The following is a 22828-nucleotide window of genomic DNA, read 5'->3' on the forward strand; positions in this document are numbered from 1 at the left end:
TACCTGGAAATCCATGATCTACAGTAGAAGTACCGATATACATCATTGCTATCTCTTATGAGGCTTATTTAAAGAAAACTGTGTATTTATGAGGGTGCATACATTTTTGCTGATGGCTAAACAATACTTTAGGGTTTTTAATACCTAAAATATTTTAAATCAATGTCACACAAGATGTTTTCTCCACCAGGAAACAAACGCCAATCTTCTTTTTTTTGCCCCAACATCGCTGTGCAGGGACAGACCTGCTTGTGTGTTTGGCTTTTGGCATAGAAATGCAAAAAAAATAATCATTTGTTGGACCTGGAGTTTTCTGGATAAGGGAACTTTGCGTAGTTTGGATCTCCATACCTTAAGTCTACTAAAAAAAAAAAAAATATTTAGCTGTAAATCATTACTAATAGGACTGTTTTTACTCCAATAAGGATTCATTATAGCTTAGTTGGGATCAAGTACAAGGTGTGGTTTTCTTACTACAATGAAAAAAAATATCAATTTTATTCCAAATTTTAATATTTCTATTAAGGGGCAAATTTATCAAGGATCGAATTTCGAGTTCATGGGAGTTTGTAAAAACTCCCATACATTCCCATGAACTCGAAATTCGAGAAAAAAAACAACCAAAAAGACCAATTTTTCAAAAAAACTGGAATGGAATTTTAACTATTCCCTATTTGAATTCCACAAAAAATATATATATTCTAATTTTGACTTCAACCCTTGATAAATCTGCCCCTACGTGTAAGGGAGTTGGCCTTCTCGTAATCCAGAGCTCTTTGGAGTGTGGAATATGTTAACACAAGATAAATTAACACAAGATATACCTGTACATGTACATTAAGGGGGTTATATATAAAAGGTCAAATTTTAGAGCTATGTGAGCTTTTTTTATACCTCAAATGAACCTCGAATGTTTTTTAATTACACAAAAAAATGAATGTAAAAAAACTCAAATCAGTGAAGTCGGGAGTTAACAACCCGAAAACACAAATTGATAAGAGTTTTCAGAGGGGAAAACCTTGAATCGCTCGCTTAATTTAGTTTTTGAGCGAAACGCACTGAAAAAGACTCGAACATCATGAAGGCTTTTAACATCTTCAAATGGATCAAGGGACCTATGGCATTGACTTCTACATAGGGTTGCCACCTTTTTTGGAAAAAATATTGGCCTTCCTGTATATTTAGTTTTTTCTCCTATTAATAATATTGGGGTCAAGCATAATTTTTACTGGTCAGGCTGGTAAAATACTGGCCAGGTGGCCGTGACAGGTATTAGATGGTGTATTTTTGGATTCACGATATTTCCTGGGTTGGGGTATAATAAATATTGAAGAAAAATAAATTATAAACCCCACCAAAAAATTCAAAACTCACATTTTTTCGTGGAAAACAACTCAATCCTTAATAGATTTGGCCCTTAGTAACCCAAGGATGCAATTTAACTAGTTAATGTTACATTTTAAGACAAGAGGATCATGCAATGTCATATTTCATAAACTACACCATGATAAATTAGGTGGGCGTTAGCGGGGGGGGGGGAATACAATTTTAAAGAAATATAAGCACTATGAAGCACAACACATTTTTCTAAACTGAAAGCAATTCATACCTTCACAAATGAAAAGCTTGACCACGAGTCATCAGACCACCAACCACTGGTAGCTTTGAATTTGCCAGTACTTCTGGTAGGACTCTTTTTCACACTATCTCGCAGGTTATTAAATCTACCCCGATGTTTAGACGATACAGGCAAGGTTGATGAGCTGTAAGAGCGCTGCATGCACACTGCCTGTTGGTACAGCTGTGTCGGAGTATGGTATAGCCTGGATTGCATTTGTAATGTTGCATTTCGGTAAAGACTTGCCATCTTCAGTCCTTGTAACAGAGTTTCTGGTAACACCGCTTTGCATCCAAAAACAGTATAATTTAGGAGCAACTCGGTTTATCTCAAACACAAAAACACCCTGCACAACACTGAGTTGAGGTAGCAGAGGAGACAAATCCAATTTCATCCTGCAGTTCTAACTCTCGTTAATTAAAAAGACCAATGAAACAACAAAGGACAATACCGTTTCTAGGCACAAATAATCAATTCTCAATACAGATTACAGAGTGACTAACAAAGGTCAGAACACAAAGCTATGCCCAGATGAAGAAAGCCTTTTTACTAACGAAAAGAAACAATCGATTTAGCCAGCACTAAAACTAGATGCCTGACTCATTAACTCTCAGAAAGCTACAAATGCATAGTGTATGTGTGTAAACACATACACATTTATATGATACACACACACACACACATATATATATATATATACATATATATACACATATATATATACACATATATATATACACATATATATATACACATATATATATACACATATATATATACACATATATATATACACATATATATATACACATATATATATACATATATATATATATATATATATATATATATATATATATATATATATATGTGTATATATACACACACACACACACACACACACACACAGAAATGTGCATTATAGCTTCACCTAATGCATCTTGTAAGGTTAATCAATGTCCAAAGCATTTATTTTGCCGGATTGTTTATACCAGTAGTATGCCCAGCTTATAAAAAGTAGGCATCTGCTACATCCACAAACTTGTTACATTGTTACTGTTAATTATTTGAAATGTAATGTCATAACTTATTGTTCCACTGCTCATTGGTTTGTCTGCAGCAAACAGGAGTGCACAACAGAATTCAATAACGAAGCAGACAACGAAAAAAAGATTATTTATTATTATTATTATTATTATTTTTTTATGTATTTATTTTTTATCTATAGCATGATGGCATAAGCTTTCCATAGGATTCACAAAAGCAGGAATAACCCTTTAAAGGGTTTGTAAGTTTTTTTTTGCCTGGATACCGATTCCTCTGGTACAGAATACACTTCTCAGTGTTATTTTAAGTTGGTTTATTTATTTATTTTCAGTTATTTAGCTTTTCCTCAGCTGCCCTCCAGCTTGGTACTTCAACAGCTATCAGGTTGTTTATTTTTCCTAGTAAACAGGTAGTGGTTTTAATTAGGGATGCACCGAATCCACTATTTCAGATTCGGCCGAACCCCTGAATCCTTCACTAAAGATTCGGCTGAATCCGAACCATAATTTGAATATGCTTATTAGGGGTGGGAATAGGAAAACATTTTATACTTCCCTGTTTTGTGACAAAATTCATGTGATTTCCCTCCCTGCCCCTAATTTGCATATGCAAATTAGGATCCGGTTCTGCTGGGCAGAAAGATTCGGCTGAATGCGAATCCTGCTGAAAAAGGCTGAACCCTGGCTGAATCCCGGATTCGGTGCATCTCTAGTTTAAATGAAAGACTGGAATATGAACACGAGAGGGCATGAATAGGTAGTTAAGCAAGAGGTAAAAGGTAATGGTATAAATAAAATTGCAGCCTCACAGAGAAATTTTTTGGCTGTTGGGTTAGTGACCTCCATTTGAAAGCTGGAAAGAGTCAAAAGGCAAATAAATCAAAAACCATTAAAAAAAATAATCAGCTGCAAAGTTGCTAGGAATTGGACATTCTATTACATACAAGTACATACAAGTATTACGTACAAGTTACAATAAAAGTAAATCACCCAAGTCTAATAAAAAACATTCAAAGCATTAAATAAAAAAAAAAAAAAGTCACCAATATGAATTCATAAAGCTTGGTTAATTTAAAGTGCAATGTACTACTTTATTAGAAAAGAAAATGGAAGTACTTGTTTTAAAAAATGTGTAATAAATGTTTCCGGATGAGAGATCAAAAAATAAAGTGCATCATTTCCAGGGCCTGATTTTTGATCATTCAGCAAATGGAAAAAACGAATCTCAAGCCTTTGGCTATACACATTGTAGGTCAGTTTAAAATGAATGTCAAACCTTTATAATCTGGCCTATAATGTGTGTAGCCAGAATAGCCAAAGACAAAAAACCCAGACTTTCTAGTGACAACCTCGCTGACATACAGTAGCAGTTATTACTATCTTGTACATGTTAAATTGCTTTCACTAAAACATTATTTGAAAAATCAGGTCTTGTGTGCTCAGCAATCTTTTACCTGTTACCCAAGGAAAGTCCCAGTACGTCTATTGCATTTATCAGAGACACAGATAATACATATTCCTGCCCTATTCTGAAAAAAAAACAAAACCCCTAAAACAGTATAAGGGTTGGGACAGACGGGCAGATCCAGGGGGAGTTAGTTGCCTGGTGAGTAATCGCCTCTTTTGCGGGGCAACAATATCCACGAGTTTGGGGAGATTGTCGCCCAACAGAAGAGCAGATTAGTCGTCAGACAACTAAATCTCCCCGAATCTGCCCGTCTGCCCCAAACCTAAATGGTATTTGTTTATAGATAAATATCATGGTTTATAAAAAATGAGGATTGCACTTAAATGATAAAGATCTGTAAATGCATTTTGGCCACATTCATTTCCTTGTCTAAATGTCCCTTTAAGCAGTTATTGGGGGCAATGCTAACGTAGGAGTGAATTTAGAACTTCAGCCTATTAATCCTTTATGTTGTGCAGCTCTGGGAATGGATAGTAAAAGTGCCTAAGGCCAGTATACAAATATTCCTGAAATATAGGACACACGGTTTCTCTCGTTTTGCCAACTTCCGCAAGTATTTTGCAGAAAGTACTACATGTAATGGAAATTGCAAATTTAAGCAAAGCTGGAGCACAGTATGCATAAAAGACAGACAAATGTGATTTTAGTTTACCACCATTTTCAACTGCCTCTTTTATTAGTGTTTAAGTATTTACAGACATATTTAACCTCAATTTAAAGTATCACAATATAGTGTGATGTTAAAGATATTTTCAAAACAGTTTTCGTGTTTATCTTGCCCATAATTTTGTTACCAAAAATATATATATTTTAGCTAAGCTAATACCATGTTGCTTTTAAATAATAAAATATCTGAGGTTAGGCTGAGTTGTGCATAGGAAGGGAATAAAAAGCTAAAACTGCATCACTGAAGTGTATTAAAAGTCCTTTTTACTAGGGTTGCACCGAATCCAGGATTAGGGATTCGGCCAAATCACTCTGCCTGGCTGAACCGAATATGAATTTGCATATGCAAATTAGGGGTGGGGAGGGAAATCACGTGACTTTTTGGCACAAAACAAGGAAGTAAAAAATCTTTTCCCATCCTATCACTAATTTGCATATGCAAATTAGGATTCAGGGGTTCGGCCGAATCCAAAATAGTGGATTCGGTGCATCCCTAGTTTTTACATTTTCAAAGCCTCCTTAGGGAAGCAGCAAACAAGTGTACATTGGACAATTTGGTCGTCCCTGTCATCACTATGACGTAGATCTCAAATAATATGTTCCATGAAAAGATGGAAATCCAGAAAATTTAAACCATTTGTGTTCAGAAAAAAATATTGCTTGTTTACAAAAGCAATATGATGACATATCACTTTAAAATTGCAGCTGTATCCCCTTCATTCAACTGAAAAGATCCAACCATGCAAACAACCAACTCACATCATTTTATCCTTGGTGACTCCATGGCAACCTACAATGCAGTCTAAGGAGACCTGCTTCCATGACAAGGTTATAGCATTAGCAGAAACCCAGAATAATTACACCACTAAATAAATTCATAACAGCCAACCTCAAAACATTCACGGAATGGAAAGCCATAGTAAACATAAAAGCAGGCTAGAACAGTATCATGTCTGCAAAAAAAAAAACTGGCATTTTTAAAGAGGTCCAAAACCACAAAAATAAATTGAGATATTTGCATCTTTAGATTGTGGATTCACAGTTAATACACTTGTGCACTAGACACAAGTACAGTTGGGGTAGCTGACACTCTGCGACTTTTTATATTCGCTTAACAAGGCGCAAACACCCATATGTAATAAAAGGCACTAAGTCTGCCCAGGAGCAGTAACCCATAGCAACCAGAGGTTTGCTTTTAAACAGGTGATCAGTAAATCCTAACTGCTGATTGGTTGCTCTGGGTTACTGCTCCTGGGCAAACTTAGTGCCTTTTATTACATAACCCCCATTGAGTCTTAAAGGGGTGGTTCATCTTTAAGGTAACTTTTATTATGTTATAGAATGGCCAATTCTAAGCAACTTTCCAATTGGTTTTCATTATTTGTTTGTATAGTTTTATAGTTAGTCTTTTTATTCAGATTCTTTATAGCTTTCAAATGGGCGTTGCTGTCCCCTTCTAAAAAAAACAAACAAATGCGCTGTAAGGCTACAGATGTTTTGTTATTTTTACTTTTTATTACTGATCCTTCTATTCAGACTCTCTCCTATTCATATTCCAGTCTCTTATTCAAATCAATGCATGGATGTAGGGTAATTTGGGCCCTAGTTACCAGAGCGCTTAATATGAAAATTGAAGAGTTGCTGAATAAAAAGCTAAATAACTCAAATACCTTCAATAATAAAAAATGAAAATAAATTGCAAATTATATCAGAATATCACTCTCTAGATCATACTAAAAGTTATCTCAAAGGTGAACAGCCCCTTTAACTGTGCACTTAAATAAAAAAAATAATGTAAAAGTGCTCATATTGTCACTCTGAATAAGTTAATACCAACTGAATTGTATAGCTTTATATTTCAAGTCAAGTCAAATAAAGGTATCATATCAACTATCCAGAATGCTTGGAACCGAGTCTGCCCATGTGCCCCTTCCCTTATAGATAATGAATAAGTGTAACGCAACAGAATCTCTGCAAATAGATTGCAGTGATGTGAAGGCCTAGTTTACCTCAACCCGTCCCCTCCAAACCCGAAACTGGCCTGCTCCAAACCCGAAACCAGCCCACTCCACCCCCTCTATTTAAGGACCTGTGCATGCCCCACAGTGACATCACAAAAGGGGTGTGGCGGGCAAGTCTATAAAATGACAATGCGGAAGCTGGCAGCATGAGGTCGCGGCCAGGGAGAGAGGAATGGAGCGACCTGAAAAATTTTTTCGTCATCCAGCCCGAACCCGCCTGATCCTCAGGTTTCGGTCCAGGCCGTAGAAGAAAAATTCAGTGCAATTTACTTGAATTACAAAATCAATCAATGGGTTGCTCCTACAGATCTAGTCAACAATAGTTACTAATCTGTAGGTAGAGAATACTGCTTAGCCGTTTTAAAACCTCTTATTGGTTGGTATGGATTACTTCACCTTTTATTACATATGGCGGTACATGAGCCTGCTAGAAAGCTATCCTGAGTAAAGTGCATAAGGAGGCTCAGTGGTTAGCAATTCTACCTTGCAGCACTGGGGTCTTGAGTTTGATTCCTGCCTGTGAACTATCTGCTAGGAGTTTGCATGTTCCTTTCATGTCAGCGTGTTTCCTACAGTTATTATCCAAAAATATACAGGAAGGTTAACTGGATCCTTACTGATCCAATGTGCATGTTATACGGAGTATAGGCTATAAGCGTCACTTATGCAAGGACTTGTGTGAAAGATTGCAAAGCTCTGCAAAAATGTTTTTAAGCACGAGTGATTACCAAAAGCATACCCATAGCTTAGCCATACATCAATGAAAATGGCTATCGGTACAACATGTAAAAATTTAAAGCCAACGCAAATGTAAATAATCTACTATTTAGATAGGAGTAATGTGATTTCTTCAATAATTGGCATGAAGCAAAATATGATGGAGGTGTACTAAACTACACCAAAATATCTATCTGGCTCCCTCTTAGATGACTGTAAAATGTAATGTAAGAATACGATGGTCTTTTATTGATAATGACAATCTAGTAGGTCCATTAGTTCATATGCGGTTTTGTCTGTGAGTAATTTAAATTGAAGTCATTGTAGAACAAGCCTACAGCAAATGTGTATATACATGTATGGCCCCAGCAGGCTGATCAGACTACTGTAAGGGGTTGGGCAGTGTATGGGCAACTTAAGAAGACCTGTTTAAAGATCTCTTAATCTCTTTAATAGATGGTTCCTGACAAATTTCATTTAGGATCCTGAAATCTAAATTTCAGTCATGATGCTGTATGTATCAGATGGGGAATATCCACTAAGGGCAGAGACACACGTGCAGATTCGGGGAGATTCCGTTGCCCAGCGACAAATCGGCTCTTCTTCGGGCAACAAATCGCCTCTTCTTCGGGCAACAAATCACCTCTTCTTCAGGCGACTAATCTCCCCAAACTGCCTTCCCGCCGGCTAGAATCTAAATCGCCGGTGGGATGGCACTCTGAGCGCTTCGTTTTCCAAAGTGGCCCGAAGTTGCTTCAAGAGGAAACTTCGAGCGACTTCGGAAAACAAATGCTCTGAGTGCCACCCCAATGCAGATTTAGATTCTAGCCGGCGGGAAGGCAGTTCAGGGAGTTGCCTGAAGAAGAGGTGATTTGTCGTTGGTGCGACTAATCTCCCCGAATCTCCACGTGTGTCTCTGCCCTAAGAGCCGTTACAGAGAGAAAAGTAATATCAAAAGTATATGCAAATAAAATACTAGATATAGCTCCCTAAGTGTCAACTGGTACAACAAAGATGAAAAAGAAACCGAATTTCCAAACACTGGTACATAGTCAGAATACTTGGTCCAACTTTTGTACCAGCAGTATCTTCAAAAAGTTTTGACCTTCATATAAGCTCAAAAGGACTGCACGTTATATTTGACAGTGCTATAGAAATACATTTTAATAAAGAAAGATCACCTTAATGAATGTTTAATACAGCTTCCAATAATATATTTTCTATTTGCTATGACATTGCTAAAGGGCCCATAAATAACACACTGCCGTGCCTCTGTTATAAGCACAACCCTGTCCCTAGCCAATCAATAGATAACAGTTTTGTAGGTCCCCTATTAGGCTTAAAGGCTGCAACAAGATGAGCCAGATGGTGTACAAAATTAGCAAGGGTGCTTAACAACACTGCAAGTGCGGTGCTTCTGTATGACAAAACTGCTCAGTCAGTTGCAATACTATTGTTGTCCAAAGACAGGATTGTCCATTCTACCAATTCATGGTCAGAGGCCACACATCATTCACATACAACCCCTCAGTTCTAATGAGTATATCATTACATGACATCTGGCCTAACTGCACACAATCCAATAGTTAGACCTTCAGCCAGAGAGACCACATTGTAAGAGAATCATTCAACAATTGTCCAAATTGTTTAAGGGACCAGGAAGTTGTATAAATAGATCATTTGATTTGATGCATTGCTGAGATTGTACAAAAGTACTGCATGTCTGTCTTTTTTCAACAATGATTTTAGTGACAAGTTACTCCCAATTTACAAGTGGGCACAGATTCCGTGTGAGAGTATGAACAAAAGCAGTATGGTAGCACCTACACGAATTAAAAAGGTTCTGTAAGGAAAACAACAAATGGCAATGTTTTATTGAATATTACAAAAAAAAAAAAAAGGGACTGTAAAACCATAATACAAATAATGTGTTTACTTTAACAATTGGGCATCATTTAAGCTTTAAGGTTAATAGAATTATTACATTGTCTCAGTCTGGCCATGTTTCTTTCCATCTTCCCTTTTGAATCATAAATAAGGTAAAATGCTGAAAACAAACGACACTGTACTGTAATTCTAAATAGCGATATTAAATGGTTGCCGATTTACTTGTAGTATTTGTTTATCGGAAAACATCCATCTATTTGTTTAATAAACCTGCTGTATAAAAAGTGAATTTGTATAAAACAGCACTCGCCCTGTCATCCTGCTTTTGTTGATAACCACATGGTTAAAAAAAAAAATCAATATAAAAGACAAAATATCCCTTGCTTCCCCATCAATAAATAACATCGTTAGAGAGAAATATAATACTGTACAGAGCTGCAATGTATTGAAAAGCCTCTCATTCAGAGAAATTTGTGGATCTTATTACAATAGAGGAGGTATTATTATCCAGCGTTAAAAATGGAAAGCTGAGAAAGCGTTATTAAAAATGCATTACAAGCCGACTTGTTTCTACTTGTATTATTATAAAGTTATTGATTGCATAAAATTAAACTCTCTTTCGCGTTACTCAATGGCAACTAAACCTACAGTTAAAAATAAAGTTTAGTGAATATTTGATAGGGCTCTCATAAGAGGCTACTTATATACAGCCAGCAACTAAATAACAGCTTCTTCTTTTGCTGTGATTGCTCTTTCCCCCTTGAGTACAGGCAGTGAATGAATCCTTTTACATGTTCATTAAAGTAGAAGGAAACAGATTAGTCACAATAGTGCAAGCTATAGCACTATTTATTCTGCAGAATACTTTACCATACTGGAGTAAACAGCTCTAGTAACTCTGTTTGTTTAGGATAGCAGCTGCCATATTAGCTTGGTGTGACATCACTTCCTGTCTGAGTCTCTCCCTGCTAACTCATAGCTCTGGGCTCAGATTACAGCAAGGAGGGGGAGAGGAGCAAACTGAGCATGCTCAAGTCCTAGTCTATTTATATAGACCTTTCTAATAAAGCTTACTTAATGTTAGCCTTTCCTTCTCCTTTAAATGGAAAATAATATCATAAAAGGAGCAAGGAAAACAACGTGAAGGGCAGTTCAAAGATTTCCATTCTCTAAAAGATGCTTGAAAGTTTACAAAATGTGTAAGAAGAGGCCTGTTTTGAATCATATCTGAATCATAACTGACAGAAGAGACAAGTACTGTATTTATAGAGTAAAAAACACTTAGGCTCCTCCTTCTTTAACTAACTGCTGCCCAAAGTGATGTCAGGTGGTTATCCTCAACTATGGACCCTGCCTTTAAGAGCAAAACAAACTATCGCTTAAAGGAATTGTAGACCCAAATATAAAATGTTGCATAATGAAAGCAAATTTAATCCAACGTTCAAATACTAATTAAATACGGATTTACAGTGTTTATTTTCTACACATTTGAGAGAAATAGGATATCCTGGCATTGGCAGCACATTGTTAACCTGACGTATTCTAGGAAGACTTCCATTACCTTCTAGGCGATAAAAGTGCTCTTTATACCCCAAGCACGGACATGCTACATCCAGGACAAAAAATATGTTTTCACAATAAATCACAAGTATTATAATGAGTGCACTTTGGAGTTAAAACGGAGGACTTGTTATTTAAAGAAACCCATTTAAACACACTAAAAGGAACATCTAAAAGGAACTAAAAATTGTCCCTTTCAAGCAGTTATAACGGAAATTCTTGCAACAAGTGGCTAGTTACCTGGGCGGAGCTGGCAGCGACGGAGATGCAGTCTATAAAGCTGTGTCTGCGAGTAAAAAAAGCCACTATCTGCTGCCATCGAGAGGGTTCCGGTTCAGCTCGAAGCTCATCTGAGGAGCCTTTCTTTGCCCAGAGCTTCTGTTTTGGGCCTACAGAGCTATGGCTGGAGCTGGTATTGCCACCTCGATTGCTGCGGGAGTACAGGAGTGTGTTGTTTCCGAAAATGTAATTCATCTCTGCAGCTCTGCAGGTGGTTGCCAGGCAGTCTTACTCCTCTAGCAGCTGCTGAGTGGTGAAGGATCAGCAAGAACTGCAGTTAGAATTACAGCAGCATCACATCCAAATCACTGAATACAAATCCTGATTCCATTCCCTGTTCATTGTTCTTGCCTCATAGCCTTGTCACACAGCACACTATACCTGTTCCATGTCTAACAAGGGGGGCTCGCTGTCATGCTACGTTCACAGTGAGAGAAAAAATAGCAATCCAACTTGCTTCTCCTGCCCATGATGCTTTCCTTTCAGGTCTGCAGGGATCAAAGGCAGCTCCTCTTTTGTGTGCTGCTAACTAGGCAGCCTGAAGCCAGGAAGTGAGGTCGATGAGGAGCAGGTAGGATGCCAGACGCATTTCACTGCTGACACACACTTGGGGCTTCCTGATTTAATGCACTGGGTGGGGAGAGGCTGCATCACAAATTACCAAATTTTCAATCACTGTCTGTTGTTAAATTCACTGACATTCTCACTGCTGGCATCAATTATACATAAGCACAGAGCAAACAGAGAAAGTCGACTCGGATTGATCCTGTTCGCATATTCTATTAGTTAAGTGTTTTCAATTAAACAGCAACTAAATCTCCCAACTGAGGTTCCTCATATAAAACAGATGATATTCCTGGAACGGTTACATTAGCATTGATTTCTTTGCTACTGTTAAGTATTTTCCGAATAATCATCTAATGGTATGAAATTCACCATAAGGGCAAATTTTGTCATCAAAATCCAGAGGAAAGAAGTGCTAGCGGAGACTAACAAGCAATCTAAGAAAGGAGAATTTTGGGGTAAGAATTTAAAGGGTTTAGCTATTTATTTAGAAGGCTAATATGCGGTGTCAATAATGTTAAAAAGCACGTGTGTTATTTGTGCTGTAACTTGCTGCACGACAAGCTACACTCACTGCAGTTAGAAATACATGTGCAAAACATTCATTGGTACTTTGTTTCCATTAAAGTGAACGGAAAAGACATAAAATATGGGGAAAAGGCTCCACCCAAGCCCTGTTTTAAAAGGTCTATAACAGTGTCTCTCTGACAACTTTGGGGATAGCAGCACAGGAGTTAAAGGAGAACTAAAGCCTAACTAAAGAAGTAGCTAGAAATGTTATATATCATGTTTTGGGCTTCTGTACCAGCCCAAGGCAACCACAACCCTTTAGCAGGGAAGATTTGTGCCTACAAAGATGTCCCAATATCTCCCAATCTTATTTTCTGCTGATTCACTGCACATGCTCTGTGCTGCTGTCACTTACTGAGCTTAGGGACCCACTCACAATATACAGGACATATAGAATAGAAATGTCACAGTATAAGGCTGATTAGTAATTAATACAGATAATTCATACACGGCAGCACAGATACCAGTGCAACTAGCATCATAACTTAATAACCAGCCCTGTAGCATCAGCTTATATTACAGACAAACCTCATTTTCTGCTTGATAATTAGCAACGACCCCTAAGCTTAGCTTCTCAACAGCTGCTCAGAGCCCACTAAGCATTTGAGTGTCACAGACACTTTCCAAGATGAAGACCCCCTGTGACAAGTTTGAAGTCCTGGATCATTGCTGCTATGGATGCTAAAATTCTAGGCTGGTGCAATAAATTCAATATATAAAATATGGCATTTTTAGCCACATTCATTTTTATGGCTTAGTTCTCCTTTAATTCCTTAAGCAGGAGGCTTCGATACCTATCTGCTAATGGTGCCCTCCATTCTGCCACTGTAACAAAGGTGGCTCAGAGTTCCAGAGCCCAGCAAAGCGCTGTGATAGTTTAAACAGCTCCCCAGGCCACTGCTCTGTCCTTTCATTGATCTGACAAGGGCACAACACTCGTACCAAGTTACAGATCAGGTCTTTGATATTTTACTTACTGTGAGTTCCGTGTACCAGTCAGATCAGTGACAAGAAACAGCACCAGCGGGCAGAGTTCAACTGAAGAAGTAAGAGCATTTATGCAGGGCTTGGGGTCACTGCCCGAAATGCCCAACACACTGACATGACAATGAAGGGGAGAGAGGACCCTATGCACACAAGCTAATGACAGGAAAAGTCTCCTGCACAGGGGGATTAACCTTTAAGCTTCCAACAGTGACAAATAGGCTTTTAAATCACTGAGAATCACACTGCCCGGGTGTTGGACATGCAATCCCTTCATATCTCAACAAAAAAAATGTAAAAGTGCCAGAAGTGAGGTGTATTATTAGTGGCAGGTAAGTCGACATTTCAGTCCTTATACAAGAACCTTTATTGATATTATATAAAGGTCTAATGTAAGAAAGTAAATATTGACATCTAAGCATAAGTAGATAATCTACCAGGAAAGGCTTTAACAGGATCACTGTGATTCAGTAAATTAAAGAAACATATGGCACAGGACAAAGCTCTTCACTGCAAAGTTATGCACTGCCTATTGGCATCTCTAATTACGAAGTATGTACTGAATCCAGCATCCGGTTTGGATTTCTGCTGATTTCTAGCATTTCTTGAAGCAATCCTACGAATTCAGCCAAATTTAATCTGAACCCACAAAGCCATGCGACCTCAAAGCTGGACAACTAAAATGTTTTATCACGTGCTATTTGATTTTTCTCAAAGTGGACAGATCAGGGTTTGGATTTGATGCTACCGTACTATTTACACATGTATGGATGTTTGTTTGTTTATTTACATTTACACAATGATATTTTGTATCACCGCTGCAGCATATTTTAGAATATAGAACAATTAGATTTAAAATAAGGAGGTCTAATACAAGCCACAAATGTGTGTTCTAGGTCTAGTAACCCATAGCAACCAACCTGATGTTTCAATTTATACTTAACACCAGTAAAAGCTACCTGAAGCTGTAAGTGTCCAGAACTGGGTCGGACTTTTCTTATACATGACTACTTAACAAGCTTGGCCATCCACAGATCAAGTAATTTTTTTTATTAGCTTAAAGTCTATGACACATGAGGATTTCAGGCTCCTTGGCTGCATATTTACCTGAAGTTAAAGCACTTAAATGCTCACAACTGACAGAAATTTGACTATGAAGATTTTCATTCATCCAGGTCATGGTATATCTAATATGAGTAATTCAAAAAGGAATTTGGCAAAGCAAAGTCAAATCTTACTTATATTATTTGTATTATTACTTTTAGCCAACATATTCTGCAGCACTGTTAAATGAACATTTTTTATACAAAGAATATACAGAATTACATACATAGTGATCAGTAACCGATACAAAAAGTGAAGCGCTACATGCAGGAATTGCCATAGTGATTGCGCTCTGGAGGCAAAATGTCCAAAGACTCCAAAGAAACACGTCTCATTAGGAAGATAAAATTATAAAAAAAATTGTTAAATGTCTGTATACTTTGCTGCACGCTATTAAAATAGCAATAACTTCTACACCAAACGCCTCTGCCATGGGACTACCACTTAACAAGAAAAGTACTGCATTATTTATGTTTGTTTAACAATTCTGATCTAGTATGTACAATGGCCTTTAAGAGCACCATTTAGGAACACAACCTTGTCCATGGATTAACTGAAGAAAAAAAGCTTCCCCATGAAAAATACATTCAGATTCACTTACTGGAGGCCTCAAAGCAAATGTAATCATCATTGGAGTTCAACTTTCTCAAATGAAGCCAACACTAGCCAAACAATTAAGTGTGTTTCACTTCAGCAAAAACAGCTTTTCCACTTATTTTTATACAGACATACCAATTAGTGATGGGCGAATTTGCGCCGTTTCGTTTTGCCGAAAAATTCGCGAATTTCGCGCGAAATTCGCGAAACGGCGAAAATTTCGCGAAACGGGGCCGGCGTCTCGTTTTTGAAACGGGCGCCGGCGACTTTTTTCGAAAAAAACAATTTTTGACGCCGGCGAATTTTTACCGCGAATTTTCGCGAATCGCGCGAATTCGCGCATGGCGAATAAATTCGCCCATCACTAATACCAATTGCAAAAATATTGACTCCCCAGTGCTTTAAGCTTGCTTTTCTTCCCAATCAATATGTCAATCAATGGCATAGAGGGGTGATTACAGGTGTTTTGCCCACTGCTTCCTTGCTGTAACCACAATGTCAATATTCCGAAGACCACCCTCCTTTTAACACTATAGAGTATAGGTATAGGATATATTATCTGAAAGCACCAGGGGTATTCCAGATAAGGGGTATTTATGTAATATAAATCATCATACCTTAAATCTGCTTAAAATCGTGTAAACATTAACCCTTTCCCTGCCAGCCGTTTTGTCCTAGATGCGAACATCTACTGCCAAGCAGTTTTTAGATATTTTGCACTCTTTCACTTTTAGGCCCCTTCCTGGGGCGGTCTTTTAGTTTACCCAGGAAAACAATATATTGTTTTTTTCAGGACAACCTGAACTTTCAAAATATGCAAGAATTTTGGTGTAATTCTACTTCTGTAAAAAAAATATAGGCTTCTAAGTGTCCAATAAAATGAAAAAAATCATGTTTCACAAAGAACAATCACATATATCAGAAACATTATTTACTTTATGTATGAGAAAACAGCTGATTTGGAAAGGTCTGTGTCTCCTGAACGCGGCAATACCAAATATATATAGTTTTATGGAGATTTCTCACTTGTATAGATCAAAATCTAAAAGCAGTACACTAGCAAATGTCCAAAGCACCGCTCCCCAAACGGCATACTTCTGATTTCAAGGCCAAACATTCCACTAACAGTAGGTTTACCCTAGAAAACTACCCATTATTAGAAAGAACAGATTCTGGTGAATCAAAAATGGGTAAACATATCGTTGTACTCCAAACTCCCAAGTTGCAATTGTTTCCTAAAGTTATAATGTTTTATAGAAATTGGTGAATTTTTTGAAAAATGACCTCAAAGCTTCCAATCTACAGAATCGTATCTCCCACACATCATTAGGTATCAATGTAAAACACCCCAAATATGAAAGCCTGGGATCCACTGAACAGTTTGATGCCCAATATGTATAGGTGTACCCAAGCACGTGACATATAGGGGCCCTAAACTGTAGACACCTCATTTGAACTATCAGTTCTGTAATTCCAGATACTGCAAAATCAGCACATTTGCATCGTTTTGGGGTGGGGTAAAAGTAAAAAAAAATAAGTTCATCCCAGAAAACCATATATTTTCGGAAAGTACACATTCCCACGAATCTAAATTGGGTATGCATGTCTTTGTACTACAAAGTACCAAGCCGCAAACCATTCCTATATTTGGTAATTTTGGTGACATTTCCAAAAATCACCTCAAAATTTCTACCCTGCAGCATTGTATTACCCACATACTTTTAGGTATCAAGCAAAATCACCCCAAATATGAAAGCCTAGGGTCCTCTGAACAGTTTGATGCACAATATGTATAGGTGTACCCAAGCACGTGGCATACAGGGGCCCCAAAAGGAAGGCCCCCATATGGTCTGTCATTTCAGGTACTGCAAAATCAACACATTTACATCGTTTTGGGGGGGTCAAAAGTAGAAAAAAGTGGGTTCACCCCAGAAAACCATATATTTTCGGAAAGTACACATTCCCATGAATCTAAATTGGGTATGCATGTGTTTGTACTCCAAAGTACCAAGCCTTAAATCATTCCTAAATTTGGTGATTTTGGTGATACTTCCAAAAATCACCTCAAAATTTCTACCCTGCAGCATCGTATTACCCACATACTTTTAGGTATCAAGCAAAATCACCCCAAATATGAAAGCCTAGGGTCCTCTGAACAGTTTGATGCCCAATATGTATAGGTGTACCCAAGCATGTGGCATACAGGGGCCCCAAAAGGAAGACCCCCATATGGTCTGTCATTTCAGGTACAGCAAAAGCAACACATTTACATCGTTTTGGGGGGGTCAAAAGTAGAAAAAAGCAAGTTCACCCCAGAAAACCATATATTTTTGGAAAGTACACATTCCCACGAATCTAAATTGGGTATGCATGTCTTTCTACGCCAAAGTACAAAGCTGCAAACCATTCCTAAATTTGGTGATTTTGGTGATATTTCCAAAAATCACCTCAAAATTTCTACCCTGCAGCATCGTATTACCCACATACTTTTAGGTATCAAGAGATATCACCCCAAATATGAAAGCCTAGGGTCCTCTGAACAGTTTGATGCCCAATATGTATAGGTGTACCCAAGCACGTGGCATACAGGGGCCCCAAAAGGAAGGCCCCCATATGGTCTGTCATTTCAGGTACTGCAAAATCAACACATTTACATCGTTTTGGGGGGGTCAAAAGTAGGAAAAAGTGGGTTCACCCCAGATAACCATATATTTTCGGAAAGTACACATTCCCATGAATCTAAATTGGGTATGCATGTGTTTGTACTCCAAAGTACCAAGCCACAAATCATTCCTAAATTTGGTGATTTTGGTGATACTTCCAAAAATCACCTCAAAATTTCTACCCTGCAGCATCGTATTACCCACATACTTTTAGGTATCAAGAGATATCACCCCAAATATGAAAGCCTAGGGTCCTCTGAACAGTTTGATGCCCAATATGTATAGGTGTACCCAAGCACGTGGCAGACAGGGGCCCCAAAAGGAAGACCCCCATTTGGTCTGTCATTTCAGATACTGCAAAATCAACACATTTACATTGTTTGGGGGGGGGGACAAAGGTAGAAAAAAGTACGTTCACCCCAGAAAACCATATATTTTCGTAAAGTACACATTCCCCTGAATCCAATTTGGGTATGCATGTCTTTCTACTCCAAAGTACCAAGCCACAAACCATTCCTAAATGTGGTGATTTTGGTGACATTTCCAAAAATCACCTCAAAATTTCCAGCCTGCAGCATCGTATTACCCACATACTTTTAGGTATCAAGACAAATCACCCCAAATATGAAAGCCTAGGGTCCTCTGGACAGTTTTATGCCAAACATGTATAGGTGTACCCAAACACGTGACATATAGGGGCCCTAAAATGAAGACCCCCCCCATATGGTCTGTCATTTCAGGTACTGCAAAATCAACACATTTACCTCGTTTTGGGGGGGGGCAAAAGTAGAAAAAAGTAAGTTCACCCCAGAAAACCATATATTTTCGGAAAGTACACATTCCCACGAATCTAAATTGGGTATGCATGTCTTTGTACTCCAAAGTACAATGCCGCAAATCATTCCTAAATGTGGTGATTTTGGTGACATTTCCAAAAATCACCTCAAAATTTCCAGCCTGCAGCATCGTATTACCCACATACTTTTAGGTATCAAGACAAATCACCCCAAATATGAAAGCCTAGGGTCCTCTGAACAGTTTGATGCACAATATGTATAGGTGTACCCAAGCACGTGGCATATAGGGGCCCCAAAAGGAAGACCCCCATATGGTCTGTCAATTCAGATACTGCAAAAGCAACACATTTACATCGTTTTGAGGGGGGCAAATGTAGGAAAAATTAAGTTCACTCCAGAAAACCATATATTTTCGGAAAGTACACATTCCCACGAATCTAAATTGGGTATGCATGTCTTTGTACTACAAAGTACGAAGCCGAAAACCATTCCTAAATTTGGTGATTTTGGTGACATTTCCTATAATCACCTCAAAATTTCTACCCTGCAGCATCGTATTACCCACATACTTTTAGGTATCAAGAGAAATCACCCCAAATATGAAAGCCTAGGGTCCTCTGAACAGTTTGATGCACAATATGTATAGGTGTACCCAAGCACGTGGCATATAGAGGCCCGAAAAGGAAGAACCCCATATGGTCTTTCATTTTAGGTACTGCAAAATCAACACATTTACATCGTTTTGGGGGGGGCAAAGGCAGAAAAAAGTAATTTCAACCCAGAAAACCATATATTTTCGGAAAGTACACATTCCGACGAATCTAAATTGGGTATGGATGTCTTTGTACTCCAAAGTACCAAGCCGCAAACCATTCCTAAATTTGATGATTTTGGCGACATTTCCAAAAATCACCTCAAAATTTCTACCCTGCAGCATCGTATAAGCCACATACTTTTAGGTATCAAGAGATATCACCCCAAATATGAAAGCCTAGGGTCCTCTGAACAGTTTGATGCCCAATATGTATAGGTGTACCCAAGCACGTGGCATATAGGGCCCCAAAAGGAAGACCCCCATATGGTCTGTCATTTCAGGTACTGCAAAATCAACACATTTACATAGTTTTGGGGGGGGGCAAAGGTAGAAAAAAGTATGTTCGCCCCAGAAAACCATATATTTTTGGAAATTACACATTCCCGCGAATCCAAATTGGGTATGCATGTCTTTGTACTCCAAAGTACCAAGTCGCAAGCCTTTCCTAAATTTGGCGATAAAAGCAACGGTTTTTACATTTCTGAAAATCGCCTAAAAATATTGCAATTGGCCGCATTTATCTCACCCAACTTCTTACATACAATTGTAAAACACCATAAATACTGATGCCAAGGGTCTACTGAACAGTTTTATGCCCAATATGCATTGATATACCAAGGCAGCTGGCATGTGCGGACCCCAAATGTAAATAGTGAATATGAGTTTTCTCTGCTGCCGATTCGCCTTCTATAAACATAGACCATTGACTTCATATTATGTGCCTCAAGACCCTCCTAACAGCAAAGACCCCCCAAAACCATATGTTTTTGGAAAGTACACATTCTGACGAAAACAACCAAGATAAAGACGTCTTTCTACAGCAAAGTACCAAACTGCAAAACTTTTATAAACATAGAGATTTTTACATTTCTGAAAATCGCCTAAAAATGTTGAAGTATGCCACATTTATCTCACACAATGTTTTACGTACAAAGAAAAATCACCCCAAATATGGACATCAGAGGTCTACTGAATAGTTTGATGCCCAATATGCATAGATTTACCAAAGTATATGGTGTGTACGGCCGCAAATGAAAAATGTGCATATGAATTTTCACACTGGCCAACTAAGCTGCTGAAAAGAAAACCCCAACTGTGCGTTATGTGCCGTAAGACCCCCAAACTGTAAAAAGACCCCAGAAAACCATATATTTTTGGAAAGCATATATTCTGACGGATCAATCTAAGTAAAATAATATACCAAAGCACCAAACAGCAAAACTATACTAAAGATACATAAGGAACAATAATCCAGGGATAAAATTGCAATAAAACCACAAAAATTGTGCAAATCAATGAAATAACAAAATAACTGCACCGACAGCGTAATTAGTGGCCGAAATCGATTATCCAATAGTCACGCTGCTGAAATAAACAGTTTTTATGGGTAAAAAAAACACAAATTGGTGAAATGAAAAAGTAAAAAAAATAAAATGTGTATACATGTGTGTACACTTCCAAGAATTGTGTGACAGTGTATAAGTGTGTATAAGTGTGTATATAAGTCCATATAAGTGTATATAAATGCATATAAGTGGAAAATGAAAAATTAAAAAAAACGTTTTTTTTTTGTTTTTTTTTTACTACTAAAATATGTGTGTATGTGTGTATAAGGTAGGTAGGTGTATGCAAGTGTGTAAAATAAAGGGCACTTACCGTTTTTGGCTGATCTAAGAGCTGGAGAAGAGAGATCTGCAGATTCACAGCAAGCAGGAAGTGTGTGGGCGTCGCTGGAACACGAGGTGAGCAGGAGGAAGCAGTGCAGCAAGGCAGACACGCGATTTGCTGTGTCTGCCTCTTTTAGGTCGGCCCTGCGACAATCCAGTCGCAGGACCGACATGACAGCCCCCCAGCCTCGTTGCCCAGGGGGCTGTCAATGCTGCTAAACCTCTGCAGAGGCGGCTAAAGCCGCTGATGCAGAGTACAGCATGTAAAACTGCAAGCACGTACAATGTACGTGCTTGGCAGTTAAAGCCCTTGCCTGCCAGAACGTACGGTGTACGTGCTTGGCAGGCAAAGGGTTAAATGAATCGGAATGTTTTGCTAACAATATGGATCCATGCAGCTTAGTTAGGATCAAGTACAAGGTACTGTTCTTTGATTACACAGAAAAAGGAAATCATTTATAAATAGTATTATTTGCTTAAAATGGACTCTATGGGAAATGGCCTTCCGGTAATTCAAAGCTTTCTGCATAATTGGTTTTACAGAAAGTGATCCCATACCTGTACCTATAAGAAAGCTTGTACTGGTGCCAGAGGGCAATAAAATAATATTTTGGACATTTGGAGCATACATTTTCAGCAAGAAAAAATAAATACAGTACCCAGACTATCGGAGCTGAAAGGATTAGGGGATATGACCTTTTATAGATTCAACTGTATGTCAAACCATCTAGTGTTAAAAAGTGGGCCTAAACAAAAACAAATACATATATACAATGGACAGCAAAAAAAGTTCAGTGGTTGACAACAAATATTTACCGTAGTAATCAGGCACATTCGCCTCCATATGTAACAATAATAATAAAAAAAATAAATAAAAAAAAAAAAAACAGTTTGCCCAGTTACCCTAACACATAGCAACCAATAATATACTTGCTTTTAAAGTGGGGGTGAACTGAACCCACTACTTGGGATTTGGCCAAATCACTGAATCCTTTGTGAAAGATTCAGCCAAGTACCGAACCAAAAACTAATTTGCATATGCAAATTAGGGGCGAGAAAGAAAAAAGTCGGATTTGGCCGAATCCAAATCTTGCTGAAAGTCTGAATCCTAGCTGAATCCCGAACAGAATCCTGGATTTGGTGCATCCCTATTTTTAAAGTAATAGTATAGCCCCTTTTTAAACACTGGTTCAATATAAAGGGCTTGTGATGAACATACATTTTCCCTATTCTTTTAACTACAAAATATCTATAGCTTGTTATTTCTTGCTTGAAGAGTTCAAATTAAACTAAACCACATTCTACTTCCTGATCCCAAGGCGTAAAGTCAAACAAACCAGAAGCCCACTGAGAAGTCTCTGTATAAAAGAAGTAGTATAAGTTTTCTTATCAATTAAATGCATTAGTACTTTGCAATTCATTAACTTTACAATTTCATGACCAATTCTCTCTGTTGAACAAATCCTAACGTGAATTTTTGTTTGCTGTGATATTTTTTATTTTAAAGCAACGCCATTGAGAATAAGGTTAAGATGATACTGATTTATTGTTTTAAATAGAAACATGTTGTTTTGTGTGGTCCAATGGCAACTTTCTGGGTATATTGGTCAAAGAGATGCATATCCTTGCCCCTAGGTAAAGTTTAATTGCAGAGAATTTGCATATGGTCATTGACTGTGGATATGAAACTAAATTTATTTGCTACAAAATGAAACCGACAGTGTGTAATTTAATAGGAAAATGAGATGAGAACATACATGAATCTTTTATAACTTTTCACCTCAAATAAGAAAACGTAAGTAATGT

The 22828-nt window shown here is 37.8% G+C and overlaps 1 protein-coding gene across 39 annotated transcripts in view; it reads right to left on the reverse strand.

Annotated features, from left to right (window-relative positions):
• LOC108716985 (disks large homolog 1) overlaps positions 1–22828 on the reverse strand; it is a 116524-nt gene that overhangs the window by 52621 nt on the left and 41075 nt on the right. For 2 of the 39 annotated variants that reach the window (XM_041563295.1, XM_041563292.1), the window contains exon 1: positions 11224–11873. The exons of 32 other annotated variants lie outside the window; for them this stretch is intronic. In XM_041563295.1, the coding sequence (XP_041419229.1) occupies positions 11224–11457 (234 nt within the window). In that variant the 5' untranslated portion in view covers positions 11458–11873. Of the gene's footprint in view, positions 1–11223; positions 11874–22828 lie in introns of those variants that run through there. 5 more of the 39 variants (XM_041563298.1, XM_018263634.2, XM_041563294.1 and 2 more) reach the window with 4 other exon arrangements.

This window comes from Xenopus laevis, chromosome 5L (genome assembly GCF_017654675.1).
Source record: "Xenopus laevis strain J_2021 chromosome 5L, Xenopus_laevis_v10.1, whole genome shotgun sequence".
Classification (NCBI taxonomy): domain Eukaryota; kingdom Metazoa; phylum Chordata; class Amphibia; order Anura; family Pipidae; genus Xenopus; species Xenopus laevis.